Below are 24444 nucleotides of genomic sequence, written 5' to 3'. Positions count from 1 at the left end.
TTGACAGGAGAACATTATGATCTCACGCTGGAAAAATGCACACAAGCACTTTCACTTTAGTAGAGGATCCATACACTGGGGGTGACATATCACCACCCAAAATTGAACTAGAGACAAGACATAGAGTCATTTTATCCAAAAGCTACACAAAGACTACCTAGACAGCATTTGTGGGCATCTGGCACACAGTGCCTGTTTTGAGTTGGCCCACAATGTTGACACGCTTGACACATTTTACTCACAGCCAGTAATTCCGACTTCTGTTTTGACAGACACAGTGTTTGGTCACGAGAGGTCCAGGAAGCCTGAAATAGGGTGACAGGTGCTGCGTGTTCCTGGAAAGTAGCGACTGACTAATAACCAAACTCCAGTTAAACCACAGGCCTCTCCGATGACGCTCTGGGTTATCTGTAGGACGTGATCTAACGTTAGTGGTTTCACATCACTGCATGAAGCTTCCACATAATCTGCCTCCACGTTTTGGTCTTTCTTCATTACCTGAGGCTGTTGACATTTAAGCAGAATAGATTTTGATGATGCCAGCGTTTCATGGGCGAAAATAAGACAGTGTTACACTTGGTGCTGTACAATACTGCAAATAGAAAACTGTTAATTAAACTGTTTTTATGTTTGCTGTATAGTGAAATGGCAACTTTAAAAACAAATTCAGCAGCAACTGAAACAGATTCCATATGTGGAATTACAAATTAAAGTTTAAAGTAATGTTTTATATTCATTCAAATGCTATATTTGTTTAACTGAGAAGTTTTTACATTGATCAAAATCTACAGCTTTGCTTGTAATAACAAACAAAAATCTCTTCTGTGACTACTTGACAGACAAATGAGAAAAAAGACCTCTCTCTCTCTCTCTCAACAGGTATTATTCTGGCTTTTGTTGGAACTAGTAACGTTGTATTAGCACCTATTGTATTACTGCTCCCTGAACTCTCTGTAAGTCGATTAGGATAAAAGCATCGTTTAAATGACTAAATGTACTTCAAGCCATATTTCTAGCCGAATATGAACTATACCTCAAATCGTAATTTGGCGTTTTATTTATGAATTCGACTTTAAATGTGTAAGTCTGGAAGACAATAAAATAGGGAAAAATTTTACAACATTAACACCTTAGAAAGTGCTTAGCAATGCTTAACCACTAATGTTTTCATAAAAATCACATGTATTAAAAAATACTTTTGGACATTAAGAAATAATAAAACTTTATTGAAATTGCAACGCATGTTTAAAAAACAATTCATTGGTTTTATCACCAGATAATAGTTGACCATCTACAGAAATGGTCAATTTAAAAAGACACATCTAAAATCCAATGAAGACATTGTGTAGAGGTTCATAGTTGAACAGACATTCTACTGTTAATAGCTGTACATTCACTTAAATACTTACCAACAAATTTGCAGTTTTATGAATATAGTGACACAAATAGCCCCTTACGAGGTACTCAAAACTTAATTGTAATTGAATGATACAGCAAGTAAAAACCCAACTCGTTCACATTTCTGTCCTTTTTAAATAAGACTATTCTGGTTAGTGATCTTCATGTCTGAATTCAGGCTAAACCACAGAATCCAGATCTCTACATCTTTTCCGTGGCAGAACAGTGCTCGACAAAAAGGAAATGCGTGTAGTCTCAGACCTCCATGTTTTCCTTCTGAGAGGTGTGTGAATTCTCCAGCTGTGTCTCTGGTGTGGAGAGGTGTTCCAGTTCGTATCGGCCGTTCTGATCAGCGGGACGAACTTCAGTAGATGTTTTCTTGTGTTCCAGGATCTGCTGAAGTTGGTGGCTGGCATAGTCAGGCTTGTTGGTAAGAGCGCACTTTGGCACCTCTATGCCCAAGATATCTGCCACCATGTAGGGTCTGAGCCAGCCCACCAACGGTGTGCTACCAGGGGTGTAGTGGGTCTCCTTGTGGTAGAAAAGAAGGCCGTCCACCTACAAAAACACAAACAGGTTTGTTCAAAGTTTAAACATAATGTGCTTACACGCATAAAACATTAGTTATTTAGAAAATGACTCAAAGATGTTCTTACAGTGAAGCTGTATTCATGTGCAAGAGCTTTCTGGATAGACTCTGTTGCACAGGGGATGTTGCTCAGACTGACAAATCGGAACTGAAGAGAGAACAGACTTTGAACCAATGCAACAGTATAAACATAAACAAAATGTATATTTAATTTTTTTTTAGACATACTCTAACTTTTTGAACAGAAAACCAGTCAAAACCCACCAAGCCAAAATGTCTAACAATTTTATTTTATAATTCTGAAATCTAAAATGACTATTAAGTTATGTTTTTGAATAAAACCACCAAAAATCTATAAAAACATTCCATGTGCATCTTGACAGCAATTCTTTTCTGACTTACAGGATTAATTTTTGAAATTTCAGAAAGCCCTTCAGCCTCCTCCACTTTAGACTGCAGCCAGTAAAATCTGAACTCTGTCTGTAAAATAAACCAATTTAATAGTGAACATGCAAAATAACTGTGATATTCATATAAAATCGTGTTTATGTAAATGAAAAGAGGGAGAATCACTCACTGGGCAGTCATAGACCGGATGGCCCCTCCAACACATGACGTCCAGTATGTAATAGGTTCTGTCCACGTCGCTGTAGATGCAGTCTAGAATGGTGTAATCTACGTCAAAACACATGTATCAGTTTTGTTTCCCAGGATGGCTCAGAGCTGTGCTCTAGCACACTCTAGTGTGATAACTCAGCAGGACAGGTGAGACGCAGACCTTTTCCAAGAGCAGAGTTGTGCCTACAGCCACCAGGAAGATGAGAGGGGAATCGATTCACACAGTAGCCACTCTTAGTGTAGGATGACGTGGACCCCTACATAACAAAAAACACAAACAGGATAAGCTGTATCATTTAAAACAAGTGTTGAGCTCATTAATAACAAGAAAGTAAAAAGTGATTGGTTCAAACCTTGGAGGCAACGACGAGGGATCGCTTACCAACTGGACAAACTACCATCAGCCAATCAGAGATCAGATCAGGAGGGACATCCACCAGCCACTCTGACAACATCAGCTACAGAATACATTCATACTATTTCTATTATAACGCTCACAATTACAAGTCTATGAATGCTGGTAAATAGTAAGCGCTTTTACAGAGAATATTTTGTGCACATTTTGTAGCATTTTTTAGTTCTTGCACTTATACATGGCAAGCATCTTAGTCTGGTAAATGGGTTAAATATCAATGTATTTTCTAAGCACCTGGTTGGCGTAATGTCTCGGTAGCGTTTTCCTCTGCTCAATCTCCATCCCTTCCTCATCTGCGCTTTTGTCAAGCTGCTGTTGACTCTTCTTCTCTTTATCATCCTCATCTTCACTATCCACTCCGGTCCAGTCTCCATCCGCCAGTCGACGAGCGTGATTCACATAGTTCAGCCTCTTCCTGCAGGGAAAATGCATTGAAGTCAGTGACTAATACCAAAAGGTTCATACTATTCATTTTTCAGATTATCAGTGAGCTTTAGGGCTCCAAACATCCACTGTGTGATTCAGGGATCACATAATATGCGAGTGATCGTTTGAAAAGACACTGAAGCATCTCAGGTATGGAATAACTCACTCTTTCTGCAACTCCAAGAATCTTCTGCGGCGTTCGCTTTGCTCTAGGACAGTGTATTTGCTCTTGTATTGGGCCAGGCGTGGGTGAGGTGCAGATGTGCTGTTTGGTTCTCTGGACACGGAGAAGCTGGAGGAGAGAGACTGTGTCAGAGCCTCCATGATGGACCTGTGACAACATACAGAAGAATTAACAAGCGCTAAATACAAGAGTTGCTTCAAGAGCATCATCATAACAGATCACGTACGTAACGTGCGTATCAAAACGTGACGATCGCGTAGTTACACACCGATTGCAGACAGAAAGCAAACAACAAACAGGTGATCACACTCCCGTCAGAGCACGTCTAAAGTCTTTTATTCGTGCTGATTCTCGTGATAGAAAAGACGATAGGTGCAAAAGCTCGATGGGATAAGAGTGGACAAACAGAACAGCGACACACGATGCCCTTTCCGCACAAACGTTCAAACGCGCTGACGTCATCGCGAATCTCAGAGGCCGACCAAATGTCTCACGGAGTTTCCGCTGTTCAGGCGACCAAAATTCATCACAGAGTTTCTCAATCTTGCCAAAAGTTTTACTTCGCTTTTTTTTTTTGCTGAGCTAAATGTATACGTAATTCGACGTTAGGGACGCGATTTAAAAACAGTTTAAGTGGACGTAAAATAAACAGTCACGCGAAAGTATAACAAGCTGTTAGAAAGACAATGAACAGAAGTGATCAGAAATTAAAAGTGTAAATCGTATGTTTTTACTTCTAATATACCATGTGTGTAGGGAGGGGCTGAGTTGTCACGTGGCATCTGTTACTTTTCATATTGCGATTCAGGATGGACCAATCACAATAACTTGTGATCCCTGTGTGAGATTTCTTTTTGAGCTTGTAAGCGTCACGTTATATTTTAATTTAGCTTAGTTGTTCTATTGAATTGGTTATTCTGTCTTGACTTGACTGAAACCGTATTGGACGTTGAAGGTTTTAGCGTCGATGGCCGAAAAACAATGGTAACTCTCAATCTGCAGTTGTTTTCTTGACCGCTGGGCGGCGCCAGAAACGCGCATTCAAACCCCGCATTCAACTGCGCGAATCTCATTGTTCGAGCGGCACGTCACGGAAAGAGTTGCTGCGTTTGTGCTCAAAGTAAAGAAATAGTTCACGAAATACTTTTATGTGGCCTGTTGAGTCTCATCTGGAAGGGAATAGCATGATCACACAGCTACCCGAGCCGGATATGAAGATGCTTCGGATGTAGTTTTTATTCTTTTGTCGGCGGAACGCGAAGGATGCGTTTATTCCCCATCTCCGTCTGGGACGGACGACGAGCTGTTGGGATAATGTTTTCATCTGGAATTTAGTTCACCCGAAGCAGCTGTGTGTGTTTGTGCGTCTTTCACGTTTTTAAAGGAGTTTTACGCCATGCAAGATGCATAAAGGTGTCCCATAAGGATTATAAAACAGCGAAGTGCGTGTGTGTGTTGCCGGTGTGCGCTGGACTGTATTTATGGGTTTGTTTTTCTGCGGCTGAAGAAGAGTTTGCGGTATAATGAAACGACATAAATTATGTGAAAATGGAGAGTTACAATGTAACAGCGAGTTGCAACATGTAACACTTGAGTTACAAATGTAGCAGACGAGATTATAAACGTGTTTCTTTTTTCCTCAAAGCTTACTTTTGGTGAAGTGCCGGAATCTCTGACTATGAACACATTGACCGTATTCACTGTTGTATTAAGATAAAACTATTGACCAATGAGGCTTGTAAGAACACTTTCGTCTACTTGTTGATTTTTGCCCACTTTTTGTGTATCAAAGTTGTAAGGATGTCCCTGCGAGCCAAAGCCCTCTACACTTTCCAAAGTGAGAACAAGGAAGAGATCAGCATACAGGAGAACGAGGAGCTTGTGATTTTCGACGAGAACTCTGTGGACGGCTGGCTACAAGGAGAAAACAGCAAAGGAGAGCGAGGACTCTTCCCAGCCTCGTATGTGCACATCATCCGGAGCCGCTCCGGGTCCAACTTAACCGATCAGTCCTTCAGCTCACCCGGAAGTTCACCCGGTAAAGATCTCTCGTACATCAGCACGCAGTCCACGACCCTCCCCAGCGACGACGATGACGATTGGGACGACTGGGATGACAGCTCCACGGTGGTCGACGATGACGATCCCCGTAGGGGCGTGGGTGCCAACGGGCATTCCCACCAAAGCCAGTATTCCAACCCGAACGTGCACTACCGGGCAAAGCCGCACATGGAGCGTCAAGACAGCATGTCCAGCAACAGGAAGGGCAGTGTGGTGGGCAGGAACCTGAACCGATTCTCCAGCTTCGTGCGGTCGGGCGTGGAGGCCTTTGTACTCGGTGATGTGCCCATGATGGCGAAGATTGCCGAGTCTTACAGTATAGAGATGGGACCCCGGGGACCCCAATGGAAGGAGAGCCCACAGCCCTTCTCCTGCTCCATCGAAGACCCCACGAAACAGACCAAGTTCAAGGGCATCAAGACTTACATCTCGTACCGCGTGACCCCCAGTCACACCGGCAGGCCAGTATACCGCCGCTATAAGCACTTTGACTGGCTGTACAACAGACTACTGCACAAGTTCACCGTCATCTCCGTCCCCCACCTCCCTGAGAAACAGGCCACGGGTCGGTTCGAGGAGGATTTCATCGAGAAGAGGAAGAGGAGGCTCATCTTATGGATGAACCACATGACCAGCCACCCCGTTCTGTCCCAGTATGAGGGTTTCGAGCACTTCCTCATGTGCGCAGATGATAAACAATGGAAGCTCGGGAAGAGGAGAGCCGAGAAGGACGAGATGGTCGGCGCTCATTTCATGCTCACCTTTCAGATTCCCAACGAGCATCAGGACCTTCAGGATGTCGAGGAGCGCATCGACTCCTTCAAGTTGTTCGGCAAAAAGATGGACGACAGCGTGCTGCAGCTCACGCACGTAGCTTCTGAACTTGTTCGGAAACATCTCGGAGGTTTCCGGAAGGAGTTCCAGAGGCTTGGGAATGCCTTTCAGTCCGTCAGCCAGTCGTTTCAACTGGACCCGCCGTACAGCTCGGACGCCCTGAGCAACGCCATCTCTCACACCGGACGCACCTACGAGAACATCGGGGAGATGTTCGCGGAGCAGCCCAAGAATGATCTATTTCACATGCTGGATAAACTGTCGCTGTACCAGGGCCTGCTGTCTAACTTTCCCGATATCATCCACCTGCAAAAAGGTAAACTCAAACGAAATATTCAATTCAACACAATGTAAATGCAATTCGTGACTTTTTATTTGGCTGAAATATAGGGCACAAGGCAGGTGACCTGGGGACATCACATCTGAAGGCAACCAATCACGCGTCGTCAATAAGAGTTAAGGGTTAGTGGGCCTTACAGATGGGATAGGAGTGAGTTTTAGTTTTGCGGTCACAGCTGATATCTGGTAACTCCCAAAGCTGGCCTGCAGAGACATTCTACAGTGAAGAAGTCATGCGTTGGAATAAATTGCATTTTTTGGTCGTTAAGAAAAAGAAATGAACTGGGTTAGTCGGAATTACAGGAAGTGAAGGAATTAATGTGATGAATCAATGCATGGACATTAAAGTTCAGTCGCTTCTGAGCTCTGACACATTTATGCTTTCATCATCATGTTTTTGCGGAATGTCAGAGTGATGTTAAGAATCTCTCTCTGCCCAGAGATCAGACCGAACATATGCTGACATCCTGACACGCTGTTACACGCCAGCGCTGACAATACCAGACAAGTGTTGGACAAGCCTCAATTGATGTTCTCTAATCTTCGAATCTATTGTTTAATGCATTCATGTTCAGGATTAATTTTAGACAGATGTAAATTGCCTACATATTTTAGGAGAAACATCGGAGACAAAGCACCTCTGAACAAAAACATTTATATTTCCTTATATTTTAGTTTGATTGAATGAACAATTTTGTGTCTAGATTACAGCTCTGCACATTCTGGTCGTCCTCCCTCAATCGGTTTTTGGTTAACCACACTTTTTCTGTGTTCTGATCTAGACAAGAATTTGAGTAAATGATGACGGAATGTTCACTTTTGGGTGAACTGTCCCTTTAATCCTTAGGAGAAATACAAATAAATGAGAGTGTAATTGTTGAAACACATGAAGAGTATCAAGAAGTGTCAAATGAATGCAGATTTTAAAGGTAAAATCATCTGTATTTGTGTACATTTGATGAGAACTGTTTGAGTTCATATTGAGATCTTTTGACTGCAGACTTGACCAATCTGAGCTCAGTTTGACACATTGTTGACATCTCTTCTGAAACTCTTTCTCAGAGGAGAACTATCAGAGCAAAATTTAAGCACTTAAGCAAAAGTTATTGGCTGAACCAGTGATTGTTCATCCAAAAATGTCATCATTTGCTCACCCTCATGTTATTTCATACTGGTATAAATGACTGGAACACAAAGCTATTTGAAAGAATAGGGACATGGATGTCACAGAACTGAAAATTGCTAACATTATTCCAAATATCTTTCTATGTGTTTATCAGAACAAAGAAATGTATACAGGTTTGAAACAACCTGAGGGTGAGTAAATGATGACAGATTTTTGGATAAACATTCCCTTTAATGTCTAGGAGAAGTAATTGAGATATTAAAGCGGTATACCATTGTCATACTTGCGTTGTCATAGTTTTTGTGCTGAATGATTTCAGCCATTTTGCTAACTTCCACCACTTTAAATTCTTTCTATTATGATTTTCTTAATAATCCCGCCCCATTGTCATGTCACCAATCCTGTAAAGGTAGTTGACAGGTAGCAGATGTTGTCTGATAAGAAAGCCAAATGTTCCTGTTTATTGAACTTAGAGTTCTCATATGGGTGTTATTTGTCCCTGAAAGTTAAACAGATTTGAAGTGATAGTTCACCCAGAAATGAAATTTCTGTCATCATTTACTCACACTCTTGTCTTTACAAACTAGTATGACTTTCTTTCTTCCGCAGAACACAAAAGAAGATATTTTGAAGAGTGTTGATAACTTAAGAACATTGACTTCCATTGTATGTTGACAGAACCACTGAGACGTTTCTCAAAATATCTTCACATAAAAGGAAGGACATAAAAGGTGACAGAATTCTTATTTTCGGGTGACTTTCCCTCCAATGACGACTTTATATTTGAGGAACTGATCTTGTTACAGTAGAGTCGTAGGGTTGTATTGTGAGTCTTGTATAAAAACACACAAAGTGTGATATTCCTGTGTATTTGGGTTTAAATTAGGGCTGTTAAAGGATAAATCGCATTCAAAATAAAAGTTTGTGTTTGCATAATATATGTCAGTGTATTTTGCATATTAATTTAGTAATTATAAACATATACACGTACACATACATAAATACATTTAGGAAATATTTACATGCATTCATTTAAATGTACAATTATGTTACATTTGAGTTTTACATATTCCATATTTACAAAATGAATATGCACAGTACACAGATATATTATGTAAGCAAAAACGTCTAATCTTAGATGCGATTAATCGCGATTTAATCATTTAACTGCCCTAATTTAAATGCATCACAGACGTAATTTATTTCTGCTCGAGTGGGCCATGAGGCGTGATCGGTCACGACATGTGAGCGTCACATGACAGACAGGGTGGAAAGCTCATACTGCACTTATAGGTTAAACAGTCGTGGGTTTAATCCCCAAATAGGAGTGACCAGGTGAAAGTATCACCATTATGACCTTTGTGCGTTAATCTTGAATTTTTCTTTAGAACTACCTGAAGGTAATCAAATAACCACCTTGAGCAAACATTTGACTTCATTTCTCCTTCTGGTGTGTGTGGACTGGACGGCGATATCATTGCTCCAGTTTCACGTACACACCCCGTAACGCTCGTGAAGTGATAACAGTTTGTGATCCTATCTACACAATGGACTTTGGTGCACAATTGTTGCTAATAAAAGTTGCTAATAGTGACTGATGTACACACAAAACATCAACGATTTGATTTTATTTGAAACTAATATTATACGCAGTCGTCCTGATAGCAACAGTCTGACTGTACAATAGACTGTACTGATCCGAGACTCCATTAAACATGAAATCCCATCATCTGTTTCTCTCGTGAGCTGCAGGAAAAGATCAAAGAGAAGCAATGAAAAGAGGAAAACACCACATGACTTAGAGATATAATAACAGCTCTCTCTCTCTCTCTGAGCGCTTCTTAAGGTGCTTGTGTGTCCGGGCCAGCAAGCGGTTATGAGATCCACTGTGGGACGGCAGGACACTTAACCTGACATCCAGAAGTCATGCTTATATGGAGCCCACACTTAGATTTCAAGAGTGCAAAACGATTAGTTTTTTTCCAAAAGCAGTGGGGAATGTGTTTGTATGTGGATGGATCTGTTGTTATTCAAAAAAACAAATACATCCAGATACTGTTTATGATCAACAAGCTGTCAAGACAGTTTCTGGATTTTTGTGTTTTTGGCTTGTGGGGTTTAATGAAAAACATGTCCAGGTGTTGAAACTATTGCAAGTATGTGAAGAGTTCAGATGCAAAACACTCTATACATTTTTCTAAATGTAGATGAAAACTTTAACACTTAGAGGCTTTTGCATCTGAACTCTGCGCTTTTTTGTTTCTTTTATATTATTTGATTTTACATTTTGTTTTACTTTATATATTGGATATTTCATTCAAATTTAATTTGTGTCCTTTTTAACTTGGTTTTATAGTAAGAACTATTATATGACTTTCTTAGTAGTTACACCGCTTGACAATTTTAGAACGAACTTTTTCATCATAATTTTATCCCCACGTGTCATTGACTTTAATGCATAACACGTAGGTCTGTTGTATATCCTGGTTAATGAGAAGAAACGGCTTAAAGCAGCAGGCGTTCCAGGCCCTGGGCGCTGCGTGCAGCAGTAGTCATGCACTCTTCTGAAGGGTGTTGGTTTGCTTTTATTGCCAGGTCTTTGAGTAATACACGAACACTACGGTGCAGTTGTTCACTGATTTTCAGAATGACTGCCGTTGCTTTTCGGAATAACATGTCGGGGCAGGACCTCCGATTTTGTCTGTACTTCTCACACATATCTTAAAGTTTCAGGTACGTCATTGCGTTGTTCTTAACCGCATGACTTTCTCGCAGTAGAACACCGTAGGTGCATTTTTTGGATATAACTAAAGTGAATGGGGCTACCAGGCATATCCTCACACAAAGATATCAGAAGAATATTTTGTTCTTTTCGAGCTTGACAGCTCCAGTCTCCATTCACTGGTATTGGGAAACCGTTTTATTTTTATCTGACATATATTTTGACTGGGAACAACAAGCATGAGTAAATAATGGGCTGAAACTGAAAGATAGAGAACCAGATACAAATAATTTTTCCTGAGATCTTTCTGCCATTACTTTCAACCAACTAGTGATTTTTAGTGTATGAAGGCAGTTCCACCAGGTGTCTGGTAACTCCAGATGTAGTTCATACATTAACTGTGACAACCAGAAGTGACAAACTACTTTTATCTTTAAGTAAACTTATTTTAAAGGTTTCTGTTTGTTTGAAAGTATACAAAATTAAAATTAATCTTGCCTAAAAACTGTAACACGCTAATTGTTTTGCTTGTGCTATATTGTTGGGTCCATCGTTTGTAGTGTGCTGCGGTTTTTGTTTCTGGTTTTGCTCCTGGATACATTGAACTTGGATTAGTTTTCCAGTTTGAAATTCCTGTTTCCACGGCTGTGCTGTTAGACACATTAAACTCAGTTCTGTGACTTCCTTCAGTTATACCTATCTACGTCAGTTCAAGGTATGATTTGACCAAGGCCCGATTCACATTTCGTGTCTAAAACCATGCGGAAAACGCTGGCCGTGCCCCCTCCTCACTATAATGACCCAGGCTGCTCGCTCGGCACTTCCTAAAAGTTGAATTATATCCATCTCGATGCGGTGCCGGTGCCTATTTGCGCCTCTGATAGGAGGTATGTGGAAAATACAGCATTTCTGAAGCTTAAATCGTATTTACACATTGCATTACATCTCAAACAAATGATAATATTTGTTTTAGCCGTGTCATATGACCCCTTTAAACTTCTGTTTGGAGAAAGGAGTCTTTAAACTGGTGCTGTAAGATTGGAGAACAGAGAGAAAGAGAGAGAGAGAAAGAGAAAGGGAGAGAGAGAGAGAGAGAGAGAGGTCAGTACTCGGCTGTGTCTGTCACCACGCACTGACTGCTTGTTTACCTCCATCCTTTCTCATTCATTTAAGGGAAATATCATGGCATCAGGACGTTCTTTGCTCTTTTGAATACAAATCTATTGATATATTCAAAATTGGTATTAATTATAAAATGTATTTAAACTGTTATCAAATGTAAGTGTCTTAGTAATGACATCACAGTGATGTCATTGACGATCAGAAGTCATTAAAGAAGAGTTGCAAACAATTCACAAAGTCTTTTTAAATTTAAGGTCAGAAACACGACGGAGCTTTTGAGCGCTCGGTAAAGAAATGCAAACACACAGTTTTGCATACAGACTTCATTTGACTGGATGATGAGTTTGTTTATGCATCTTAGATGTCACAATATAAGTTTTGATGTTTTCAGGACCAGATATCTGATCTCATGCTTTTTTGTGGCTTTGTGTGTTAGTCGATCATGTGTGATGATTCAGTCTTTCCTGTCTTAAATCTTGATTAACAGCAGCTTCTTTCAGACCTGAGATTCTGGGCATGGTCCTGTTGAAACAGGAATGTGATGGAAACCGTTCACATAGACGCTTAAAAACTGGTCAAACTGGAAATGTGAGACAAATCTGATACAAAAGGCCCTTTAATCTGAAATCTGACAAAGACCTGATATATAATGAGCTGTGCCTGGAAACGTGTGCGTTTGTATGCATGAATATATTTTATGAAGTATATACAGTATATTATGTGTATTGCTTTTTTTACTTGAAAGCTCTAAATCAATCCTTTTGGTTGTCCAGCATTTAGTGCATGTTTACTTCAAAGTGTAACCTCAAAAGGAAACCTAGATTATGAACAATTCATTGTTTAGTTAAAAGTCTTTATTTGACAGTAGGTTGTAAAAAGGGTTGAGAATTAAGAGTTCGTGATGACGTCAGCTGTGATGAACAAAATAGGTTAAGCAATAATAATACAATTTTTACATATATAAAGGTATATGTGAAGATTGTGTATGAAAAATGTATTAATTGTGATTGAGGTGAGTGAAATAAAAAATTTCAATGCCTGTTTTTTCATGAGATATTGCAGCGTTTGTAAATAAAGTGCTCTTTTTAAAAATCCTGTGCCCTCATCATTTTCAGTTAAAATCTGGAAATGCGCTTCTGTCCTGTAATGACTATCCATCTAGATTCTAGATGATGTATGATGATAGACGGCTTGGGCGGAGCATCTGTTAACTCCTCCCCTTCAACTCTCCGTCTGCTACCCGTTCCATTTCAAAATGAAACCGCTGTAAATCCAATCAAATCACAGAGAAAGATGAAAGCCACACCCACTCATTTTCTCATTCAAAATGTCAATTTACTCGGAAATGCATAAAAATACGGAAGTTAAAAAAATTTGCAATTTCCGGTTCACAGGGACTTTAATCGATTACAAAACAAATTTGTGTTTATATAATATAAATGTGTGTGGCGTGTATATTTATATGAACATGCACACAAACGTGTATATATAACAAATATTTACATAAATATATATATAAATTAACAATGTCAAGGTTCGAGCCCAGGGGATTGCATATACTTAGAAAGAAATGTATAGTATAATGCAAGTATAAGTACTTTGGATAAAAGCGTCTGCGAAGTGCGTAAATGCAAATAAATATCTATTACTCATAATGAACGTTTTAATTCCTCTGTTGACCTCTCTCTCTCTCTCTCTCTCTCTTTTAGGTGCTTTTGCAAAGGTGAAGGAATCTCAGCGAATGAGCGACGAAGGCAAGATGGACCAAGCGGAGACCGACGGCATCCGTAAACGCTGCAGGACCGTAGGTTTCGCTCTGCAGGCGGAGATGAATCACTTCCATGAGCGCAGGGAGGTGGATTTTAAAGAGATGATGCAGGCGTACCTCCGCCAACAAATCGCCTTCTATCAGCGTGTGGGTCAGCAGTTAGAGAGAACCCTACACATGTACGATAGCCTCTAGAACCTTTGGTTATGGAGAAATGACACTCCTGCAGACGGATATGAACACGTTTTTGTTATTCAAAGAGGGACCTTTTGTTTTGCAAAAGAAACTAGACATTTCTGCTTCTGCACTTAAAAATGTCACTTTTAACCCCATAAACCAACCATATAGTTGCCTTCGATACATCATATGTTAATAATGTATCTTTGAGTTTACGATGAAATTTATTTAAATTGCTCATAGAATATTGTTACAATGTTACGCTTATATCGAGTCAGGTGTGCGGGTGACGTAACCTGTGTGATAGCAGGTGCGGATGCTAATCGGACTCCAAAAACGCTTCTGTCATATTAGAAAAGAAATAACATGGCTTGCTGTCGCATCGGCTAGCAGTGACAGTAACTCTGCGGTTTGTTAATCGACTACGCTAGTTTGTTGTAAAACTAGCGTATGATGCGGTTTGTTTACACAAATATTTTCCAGTATACATTGTTATGTCTTTTAAAAGCAAATTATGATAAAATTATACATCCAATCTAGAAACATAGCATAGTAACACTGTCGTAAAATTAAGGAATTAATGAAATCTTATTATCAAATGGCCGATCCACACATTCTGATAGCACACATACATCTTGGAGACATCTATTTGATGTCTGCAGTTACATCTGCAAGACATATCTTTTTCTTTGCTCATCTGCAATATGTCTGTGAGACGTCTCCTGACAGATGTCATTTAGACATCAAGATGATGTCTGAAAGATGTTTATGATTTAGAACGTATGTAAAACAGCATTTCCCAAGACGTCAATAAGGTGTTTACACAGCAGCTGTTTCCAGATCTTTTAATAGACATATTACAGACGTACCCTTGCTATCTGGGTAGCTGTAAATTAAAAAAACTATTGTCTGTGATTGTGTCACTTTGCACAGGATTTCACGTTTCACAGTGATGATAGAGAAACTACTTGACACTCCAAAGTGTGTGTTTGCGCAAAGTTTGTGTAAATGTTGTTTAGTTGAGAAGTTGAAGATCTTTCATATGGAAGTCACTGTTTGCTAAATTAGTTAAACATTCAAAATTACTAGAAACCAGAGTCACCAGAAATAAATTCAGAAGAGAAATGAATTCTGATCCAGATGTCAGGCGGAAATGATGTGATGAAGCGGTTTCGTATTGTGAAAGAACATTTGCATTGTAGTTCGCACCCTGCTTCTGTGTTACTAAAGCCGTTGTAAGCGATTTAAGCCAATTTGCTAACTACGGTAATGACACAATCTATTTCTGAAACCCCGCCCCAATACCAAACCTGAATATGAGCGAAATGACTGACAGGCACGGAGCGTTTCTGATTGGCTGTTTGATAAATGCTTAATGACTCTTGTTTTGTCGTTCTGAGGATAACGGTCACAGAGTCGTGAGATTTCTCAGGACCACAAAGTAACAGTAATATTTTTTAAATGACATTCCAAAAATAAATCGCTTACAGCACCTTTTACGCAGTGTTTTTGTGGAATCTCTCACACAGAGGTTCTGAGTTTCAGACACATCAGTATTAGTGTTAGCATTTTAGAATTAGTGTTTCTAAAACCAAAAGGAGCTAAACTCCTTCTTTTGGAGCCCTCAGGAAAACTTGAGAAGACGTAACCACGGAACTCTATATTATGTTTTGGTTTGCATTTCCTCACAAGTGATCTTTTTTTTTTGCCGTTAGCTTTAAGGGGTGCTTGGGTTTATGTAAAGATTGCGATCTCCATGGACTCCATGGATGGGGTGAAGTGACAGTGCTTTGGTTTACCTGTCAGACTTGTCTCAAGTTTCAAAGTGTAAACTTGAATATTTACTTTTTTTGCACATTTTGTAGTGATTTTTAAGGACCAACATGCAACCTTTAGTTTAGTTTGAAGTCTCAGAGATTTATGTGAGGAGTTTTGAGCTCCGCAACTTAAACAGAATGATGTCACTCCCATTGTGAATGATTTCTCTGTGCACATTTTTCCAAATAAAAAAGGTTTGTCTTCATAACCTTTCAAAACAAAATGTATTAAGTTGCTAAGCCTCTGAAATTACTTTTCTTTTGGCCGACAATATTTTTCAACCTCTCCCACCCGACCACCGCCAAATACTGTAGACAGATAAAATCAATTCCCCCGTACATTTTTTACTGAAGCAATATTGCTTTTTTACAACAATATATCACAGTACAGTAGCGCTGTATGTTGACTTCAATATAGAACTATTGAAGAATGTTTTTATATGCATGAGAACAAACCAATCTTGTGGCTTACAGAAATGTTCTTCGGGTTTCCAGATGTTTGTGTGCTCACAGGTTTCAGATCAGTTCGAGAAACACTGACCCGTCCCTCAGGGGCTCTCTCTTCTGGTAAATCCACATAAACAAAAACCCCTGCTTTCAATTCTCTGGAAAACATTGGAACACAAACAGACAGTGTTGTGGTTGCGTGTGTCCACTTGGCGACTTCGCACGCATTCCAAGATACAGCTGAGCTCAGACTTGCATACCAAAGCCGGACACTTTTCCATGACTGGACTAATCCAAATACCCCATATTTTTTAATGGTTTGTCAGGGTATATATCTGATGATGGACTGCACGCTTTCAGAGAGAAATAAAACACGTTTAAATGGAGATGAATTGTCAAGCAGATGAAAGAAGAATTGACTTTTCTGTCAGTTTGTAACATGTTCTGTAGCTTTAATAAATGGGTTCTGGAATGGACGGCAGACCCCACATGGACGATTTCGAACGGGAACGTGCGGGGCCAGAACCGGCACATTACTCACTGTACGGAGATCATTAGAATGTATGTAATGTGTAGATTTTTCAACTTTTCTGGTGTTAAACAGGGGATCTGAATAAAGAGATCTCAAAACTTGTTTCGGTGGATTTTGTGTTGATTCGAGTAGTTATACATACATGTCTCACAAACAACAACTTTAAATAAGTCCGTTCAAGGGATACTAATTCGTGCTTTGTTTTTAACCCCTCTTTCCCTCTGAAAATGTTAATTTGATAATTATATGGTTGAAGTTTCATTTAAAGTTTATTAGAAGATTTGAAGGATTTATGAATGACTGAGGAATTTCTTTGATCACTTCACATTGTAAAGCGCACAAGCATCTGCAGTGCGTCTCTGAGCCTCCAGCAAACAGATCCTAAATTTCACCTTCAAAGTCTCTCTCTTCAGGAAGAACTGCAATGTAGGCCAAAGGTCTTTGGACTTCTTAAGGAAAATTCTTTCCAGTCAGGAAAGTAGTCAAAGTATAAACACAAAGCAGCTGTTGTGATGTCATCATTGTACAAAACTGTGTCATGACATTCTAACATCTCTTTGAATGAAAGGAAAGTCCAGATGGTCATGTCTTGCATGAAGAATGAAATCTGTCCGTTCTCGCAGTTCTTTGCTGCAAGTTGCTTCATGAAGAGTTTCCTTTTTGGCATATCAGCATTTGCAACTTTAACTTGCATGCATGCTAAATCAAAGTAAACACATTTTTATATCTTTCAGTTACACAACCAATAGGTTCCGTAACTACGGAAACTTGGTGCAGTTCTCGGTTGTGTTTCATTAATTGTCTTTCAGATGTTTCTCCCGAAAATTTTATAGAAATAAAACCAGAAACAAATAAGACCATTATTCACATTCATGGAGATGTAAGTGAATGTAGATTGTAGAGGTCAAATAATCTGGATTTGGGTTAAAATTGACTTTTGATGGCAAATCTGAGATAGTTTGAGACATTGTTGACATCCCTTCTGAAACTAATATAGAGACATTTGGGAGATTTCTGAAATATCTGAGAAACAGATGAGACTTTTCAATTCTCTCTCCATTTAATCTCATAGGAGAAATAACAGAGACATTAAAGAAATCCAATCTGTGATTTTTCTTTCTTATCTGTTACTTTATTCAAAAAACTTTGAGATACATTATTCAACACTAAGAACTGAAATGAACAATTTCTTTATAATTCCTAATGACTCTTTGTTGTAAAGCGGGAGAGGGTGGGTTACTAAACCCAGCAGATGTAAAGAGAGTTCAAAGAGAGAGAGAGAGGGAGAGAGAGAGAGGAAGAGTGTGAGGAAATGTTTGGACCACACCCTCTTATCATGAGACCCTTTCCCTGTCTCCGCCCCCTGTCTTCAAGCCAAACAACATTCCCAGAAGACAACAGTTACTTCCTCAGAACATCGAGGCTACATTCTTCAAACAACTTTCTGATCTCCGTACACAACGACCCCAAATGGCCCATTTTTATTAGATCTTAAAGGGACAGTTCACCCCCAAATACAAATCCTGTCATCATTTATTCACCCTCATGTTGTTCAAAGCCTGTATGTGACTCTTTCTTCTGTGAATCACAAGAGAAGATATTTTGAGGAATGTTTAAGTGGTTTTGTGTTCATACAATGGAAGTAAGTGTTGTTTGGTTAGCAACATTCTTCAAAATATCTTCTTTTGTGTTCTGCAGAAGAAAGAACGCCATACAGGTTTGGAATGAAAGTCTAGGTATGTCCAGTTAACGATTCATCTTTGCTTGCTGTGTGTTGGAAGACCATCTAAGTGACTTACCAGAGCTCATTTCTTAAAGGCACAGTACCGTCTGCTACCGTGGATCATTTCCTCATCTCCTGGGCATCAGACTCACCCTGCAGACAGTGCTGTGGAAACGCAGAGACACTGACGACAGGTCTCCAATCACATACCCAGACGAGACTGTAACTGGGGCAAACACTGTTTCCTGCTTCCAGAGATCTGCAGCCCTCAGCTTCTACTTTAACAACTCGATCCCTTTAAAACTGTGAACGTAGCACCATCATAACCACAGTTTGCCATGACAGTCGTGTTTCAAGCAATTAAAAATCAGATTGTGAGATTTTTAATGGGTTCTGAAGTGATGTCACATGGAAAAATAAATGTTGTAATCGCAGATAGTGAACAGAAAGGACTATTATTAGGGTTGGAAATGTTAACACAGACGCAGGATGTAAATAACAGAAGTTAACGGCTGATTTCATTGAGACGGGATTTAGAAGGGGCTCTTTTGAAGGAGGTTCAGTGCACAAAGAGCAAGTCCTTGTTTTTAAGGGGTGTTTCTATAAGGCAAGCATCAATATTAAATTTTCAAACTTGACATTAGAGACTTGAATAAGAATAATATATACCACTACAAACTTGTAAGTATGATGAAATTGAAGGAAATTCAACGTTTACATTTATTCATTTAGCAGAGGCTTCATCCAAAGCCCCGTTCTTAAGGCCTCAGAACTATTTTACTATATATTAAGAGACGGAGGAATTGTGTTGGCAGACAATAAAACAGCAAATAAATCTCACAGACATATAGTGAAGGAAAGATGCAAGCCATGTTCACCAGAGATTCTCTGTTCTTTATCTTTTTCATTTGGCCTTTAACATCTGCCTGTCTTTAGTTTCTGCTGAACGATGCAGCAAAGCAAGAAACACTTCTGCATTTCTATGCAAATGTTTCCAGTTTTTGAATTCTCAAACTTGAAGTGCATATAGTCACAAATTAACTTTTCTATAATTAATGATATATTTGACACATTTTAAATGTATTTCTAATGTAATAATAATATATACGTTTTATATATAATGCACTTTTGTATCCATTTGTAATATTGTAAATGTATTGATGTGTAACATTTTGTTTTGTTAAAAAATATATTATTTTATATTTAATATGTCAATAAAATATAAAAACTACAAATATAGTCAGAAACTCTCCTTGTTTTTTCTTTAAAATATCTCGGAGCGCGACCTGATTGGGTAAACGAAACTGAGCTAGATAGCCGATGAGAAACATTTCAGAATAAAAGTCTTCTTTGGCATATTTTGAAAACATCATAATACAAATTGTACAAATACTTTTAAAAATAATATAAAACAGTGATCTGTTAAGCACACTGAAAAGCTAAAGGAGCAGGTTTGTGAGGCGTCTGACTTTGAGTCTTAATTCCATAGAATGAGCCAAGAATGTGAAGAAATCGAAAGGCCGCTAGTAGGAAAGTATGATGACAAGCCATTACATAGTGATGGACACCCTTGCGCCTTCTTCTGGTTAAAATAAGGCACAACACACTGAAACTTCAAGACTGCATAAATCTGGAGAATGTTTTCCTTAAAGAATGTAAATATAATTTTAACACTGTTGAAATGACTTGATATTGAAAAACGGAACACGTTTAATGTGCTTGTAACACTTTACACAGATTTAACAAAATAAAAGAAACCCACAAACACTTTCTGTACTTTTAATATTTTATTTCTATGTTGTTGAGGAATTGTGGCATATTTTATTCTGCAGGACATCATAAAATGCATGTTCACAAAAAAGAACTAAACTTAATGTGGCTAAAAATAAATAATAACACCGGAAAAGGAAAATCTCACCCACAAATGACATCTTCAAAAAGCTGGAGAAAAGTGCATTTTGATTCTTATGACAGGTTCACTGATCTGAAACAATTATTTACAAGCAAACTGAATGTAAAACACAAATAAGAGGTTGTGGGTGGAGTAACGTGGTTTAGGGTGAAGGGTAAATAATCCCCATAAACTCACAGAGAACAATCACATATCCTGAGTTTTAATGTAAATCTCATTCTGCTCTGCAGAAATACAGATACAAAATGTCCTGAGAGGTCTCAGATGGGCTATTATAACCCCAGGATACGCTGTTAACACTAGCATAATAAAGTAAAGAAGGAAAAAAGATTGACATATAACAGTGATATTGATTCCATATGCAGTACGTTGGGAACAGACCATGTTTCGCTGTTATTAAAATGCTGGAATGATCATTAGGAATTGGTCTATGATTGAACACTGATTAAACACATTTACCCAAGTAAGTATGTTTGTGAATGAACATATGTTGCCCCCAAATTTGGATGCTAAAAAGAGAGACCTGACCTACCTCAAGCAAGTGTTTCAGGCAGTGAAAAATATCATAATGATGTAATGTAGCCTCACACTTGCCAGTGTCTTTCTGTCAGAATTTAAGACTAAAAATGCGGTTTATACATTTCCGGAAATGCAACATCGACACAGCAGATGTTGTTTTCCACCCAGGACAGCCAAAGGCAGAGATTGAAAACCGTTTTCAATTAAGTGTTGTAAAATGCATTCGCTCAAACGTCCGCCTTCTGAAATCATATAAACCCAGCCACATAACCGCTTCATACTTTTATAAAGTTTTTCTAAATGTGAGCTCTGGAAAATAGTACCACCATCTAAAAAAGAATGACCTCATACCTTCCCTGCAGCTAATCAGGACACGGGGAGAATACACAGCTGACTCACTTCCTTTATGGGCTGCGATTCAGAAGAAGAATATCTGACAGTTCTTCAGTGCCTGGAATCAGTTTAGTGGATGAGGGTTAACAGACTAAACAAATACAACCATCAGAGCAGAAAAAAAATAGATTCATAAAAAAATATGACAAATATAAAAGCATTCTTTCATACTGGGATTTTGGTAAGTGAACGTGAATCGGCAGCTACGCTCTCGAACCATCGAGCTTTGTGTTTGATAGAAATTTTTTTGTAAAATATAGCTTTAAAAAGACACTTCAGGCACAGCGTGGTTTTTAAATGGCACTGCTGTAATATGATAAAAGTAAGACTTTTAAGAATTTAAAGGAATGTTCTTGGTTCAATGCAAGTTAAGCTCAACACAAACATGTATAATCAATAAGATATGTGGCACGGTGCAGATTACCACACAATATTTAAACTACCAAGTTTGATAAAACAAACAAAAATAATGTGAAGAAGACATTTACTATGAAAGACATTTGCTGTGGTTGAGAACACTTATACAGCCACAGAACAGACCATTCCACATGTTCATTTAATCTGAATTTCTAGATGTATTGTGTCCATTCCATGTTGAATTTCAACAAAGTCTAACCTCAGGAGTGACATAAAGTCATCCAACAGCCATGTGAAAGACTTACAGCATGACAAGACGCATTCAAACTGTAAAATATTCCTATATACATTGCTTAAAAGTGAATATGAGCTTGTTTTCTTTGCAGTGTTTGAGGTCTGAAAAAAAGCAGAGCATCTTTTCTGTTATTTCTGTTTCTCCAGGTTATCTTATTTTCTGCAAATAGAAACAATCTTTTAATGTGAAATTTGGGAGAAATATTGTCAAGAGTTCACAGAATGAAACAGAAATGAATAAATTGAAATGAAATAAATTGTACATTTTAAAATCTCTTAAATTTGTTTCTGCGGCTGTATGAATTAAATTAGAAAACTAGAATTTAAGAAAAATGTGTTGACCCCAAAATTATTGTTTGCTTCATGTAAACATCTCTTTCAGATTTTTTAAAAACATGTTGTCTATAGAACTTAACACGGAACATTCCTTAAACAGTCAAAGATCAATTTTAAAACAAGTGTCAGCTGCTGAATATACATAAACATTGATCTGTGTTCAAAAATCACCCGGACACAAATCAGAGAACTGAAACTGTGAGATTTAACATCATTTGACGCTGTAACATACAAACAAACCATTGCTCAAACATATCAAACGTATGTTCTTGTCCAAAAGTACCATAAAGTTCTCATTTCTCTAAGAGAAATAACCATCAGCACCACACACATTTCTGGTCGTGACATTTCAGAAACTGTAAAGCAAACATGTGCTGAATTTCAATTAATCGTAATGGCAAGACATTTGTAGAACCCTGACTGGAATGATTCAAGCAAGCCTTGAAAACACTGTCCACTCTTCTCCATCTCAAACCCAATACTGGTTCTTTTTCAACGGTGGGTTTGTTGTCCGACAGTGCTGTATCAGCTCGGGATCCGTCCCTTTGGAGTCCATGTTGGACATGGGGATGTTGTTCGCCGGATCAGTTTTCCTGAATGTTTCCTGACTCATCTCTCCGTTCTTTGGCTTCGCCGCCACCGTCTGAACGTCATGCTTGCCGGTTTTGTTGCGCCGGATCAGGTAGTAGACCAGAAGCACGGCGATGAGCATTAAAAGAAGAATGACGAGGATGGGTATGAGGATTGCCCAGAGCGTGTTCCTTCTGGACACCACGGGGGTCGCTGCGGTGGCCGTGTCTCCTTTCCATCTGGGTTCGGGTGAACCTACGGACACGGGTGTAGGAACTTTGAGAAGAGTCGCGGCGTAATTGCTGGAAGGATCGTAAGGCGTGGTGTGAAACGGCAGGATGCATTCTGCGGGAGGAACGCCGTGAGCTTTCAGGAGGAACCTAGCTTCGTCTTGACCCTGACCAGCGGTTGTGTTCAGGATCTCGAGGGCAACCCGTCCGTCATCCAAGTCTCTCTGAGTGAAGGTACTCACAGGTTGGCCGTCCTCAGGGCCGCCCCTCTTTATAAACCGGGCGCCATGCGGTTGCTGGATCAAACTGAAGGTTGGAGAACTTCTGGTCTTGTTAGCTAGAGGTGTAGCGTCCAACAACTTCTTGTCCATAAGTACAGTAGTGCCTTGGGGGAGCAAGGGATTCTGGGCCATCTTAGCCAGTGGTTTCACGGTAATGTTGAGGGCGGAGGAAACATTTGCCGCTCGGCTCCGCGCCACGAAGGCCACGCTGTCCCTCGGCGAGGTGGACTTGACGAAACGTACGCTCACTCGTCCTTCTTTGATCTGCTTTTGCGTGAACCCCGAGGTGGGCAGTCTGTCTACCATCACGGCTGCGTATTTGGGTGCGTTGGTGATCTTGTAGATCACGTCCTCGGTCCCCCCGGTGGAGGCACTTAGCATGTCTTCTGTTATCAGTGTCTCATCGTCGCCCTGCCTCACGTGGATCTCCGGAACTTTGTTTAGAACCAGATTTTTTCCCATGACCCCAATATTCAACATGTATGAGTCCGTTTGGTGCTTCCCATCAGACACCGTAAACTCCATGAAGCCGTCCGACAGGCTCCCGTCGCTGACGAACGCAACCCGTCCCATGTTGACATCGTCTTGGCTAAACTGTTTGATTTGTTCTCCGGTGTTGGTGGAGATCAGATATCCGTTAGCGGGGCTCTTCGAAACGGTGAATCGGACCTCGTCCGGTGTGTTGTCTTGGTCCACCGTGTTGAGGTACTCTCTGGAGATGATGGTCGTGGAACCCTCCAGGACCTCCAGAAGCCGGCTAGAGTTCAAGACCTCCGGAGGGTTCGAGTCTCGTCGCCTAATGGCGATTCGAAAGATCTCCTCCAGGACTAGAGAGCCGGGCTGGGCCTGCGAGGTGCGGCCGCTGGAGTTCAAACGTACACGGAAAGAGAAGCTATCGGAAGACGCTCTGGAGTCGTCATGGTGGTATTCTAGATCACCGCGCGTCACATCGTCCTGCAGGAAGTGGGGAACGTTGCGGGGCAGGTCGGATCCTCCGAGCATGAGTCGTCCGTGAACGGGGAATTGACGCACCTCAAATACGATATCCTGGCCCGCACGCTTCTGCTCAGGCAGACTGGCCAGAACATTAGAAGCGTCCAGAACAGAACGGTCAATCACTATGGATTGGCCCTGCACCACCGACACACCTGCAAAACATTAACATCATACCAGAAAAAGTATAAATATATCTCCAGTTCTGAAACAGCAGATTTGATTTAAAAAAAATCACGTGAGAGGGAAACTGTGGATTAT

The 24444-nt window shown here is 39.8% G+C and overlaps 3 protein-coding genes across 7 annotated transcripts in view; 1 reads left to right on the top strand and 2 right to left on the bottom strand.

Moving 5' to 3' along the window:
- Positions 1-1031: 1031 nt before the first annotated feature.
- On the bottom strand, positions 1032-4429 carry snupn (snurportin 1). Of its 3 annotated transcripts, none has more exons than XM_079450278.1 (9): positions 3899-4378; positions 3613-3777; positions 3255-3435; positions 2959-3063; positions 2766-2862; positions 2565-2662; positions 2390-2467; positions 2055-2135; positions 1032-1956 (listed from the first exon to the last, which is right to left on the bottom strand). In XM_079450278.1, exons 2-9 carry the CDS (start codon positions 3768-3770, stop codon positions 1654-1656), a joined length of 1101 nt encoding a protein of 366 aa, XP_079306404.1. In that variant the 5' UTR covers positions 3771-3777; positions 3899-4378; the 3' UTR covers positions 1032-1653. The 3 variants fall into 3 exon arrangements, with proteins under 3 accessions (XP_079306404.1, XP_079306406.1, XP_079306405.1); XM_079450280.1 differs by having other exon boundaries at positions 1201-1956; positions 4376-4429; XM_079450279.1 differs by having other exon boundaries at positions 1201-1956; positions 3857-4384.
- Positions 4104-16677, top strand: snx33 (sorting nexin 33). Of its 3 annotated transcripts, none has more exons than XM_079450275.1 (2): positions 4104-6841; positions 6916-8723. In XM_079450275.1, the coding sequence occupies exons 1-2, from the start codon at positions 5431-5433 to the stop codon at positions 6990-6992; spliced, it is 1488 nt and encodes a 495-aa protein (XP_079306401.1). In that variant the 5' UTR covers positions 4104-5430; the 3' UTR covers positions 6993-8723. The 3 variants fall into 3 exon arrangements, with proteins under 3 accessions (XP_079306401.1, XP_079306400.1, XP_079306402.1); XM_079450274.1 differs by lacking the exon at positions 6916-8723 and adding an exon at positions 13544-16677 and having other exon boundaries at positions 4702-6841; XM_079450276.1 differs by having other exon boundaries at positions 5292-6841; positions 8600-8726.
- A 3420-nt stretch (positions 16678-20097) lies between these two features.
- cspg4 (chondroitin sulfate proteoglycan 4) overlaps positions 20098-24444 on the bottom strand; it is a 40763-nt gene continuing 36416 nt past the window's right edge. Inside the window, exon 10 of the mRNA XM_079449728.1 lies at positions 20098-24338. Coding sequence (XP_079305854.1) covers positions 22579-24338 — 1760 coding nt within the window. The 3' untranslated portion in view covers positions 20098-22578. The remainder of the gene's footprint in view (positions 24339-24444) is intronic.

The sequence above is a fragment of the Barbatula barbatula genome, assembly GCF_947034865.1.
Source record: "Barbatula barbatula genome assembly, chromosome: 25".
In the NCBI taxonomy this organism is placed as follows: Eukaryota; Metazoa; Chordata; class Actinopteri; order Cypriniformes; family Nemacheilidae; genus Barbatula; species Barbatula barbatula.
This window is presented reverse-complemented; position numbering and strand designations above follow the sequence as displayed.

What these genes read in the sequence shown, in the direction of transcription:
- snupn (XM_079450280.1), bottom strand. Translation starts at nt 3,770, where the DNA reads ATGGAGGCTCTGACACAGTCTCTCTCCTCCAGCTTCTCCGTGTCCAGA. An exon ending in CCCTCGTCGTTGCCTCCAAG is followed by an intron (nt 2,863 to 2,958) that starts GTTTGAACCAAT and finishes TTTGTTATGTAG; the next exon opens with GGGTCCACGTCATCCTACAC. An exon ending in CAACTCTGCTCTTGGAAAAG is followed by an intron (nt 2,663 to 2,765) that starts GTCTGCGTCTCA and finishes GTTTTGACGTAG; the next exon opens with ATTACACCATTCTAGACTGC.
- snx33 (XM_079450274.1), top strand. Translation starts at nt 5,431, where the DNA reads ATGTCCCTGCGAGCCAAAGCCCTCTACACTTTCCAAAGTGAGAACAAG. An exon ending in TATCATCCACCTGCAAAAAG is followed by an intron (nt 6,842 to 13,543) that starts GTAAACTCAAAC and finishes TCTCTCTTTTAG; the next exon opens with GTGCTTTTGCAAAGGTGAAG.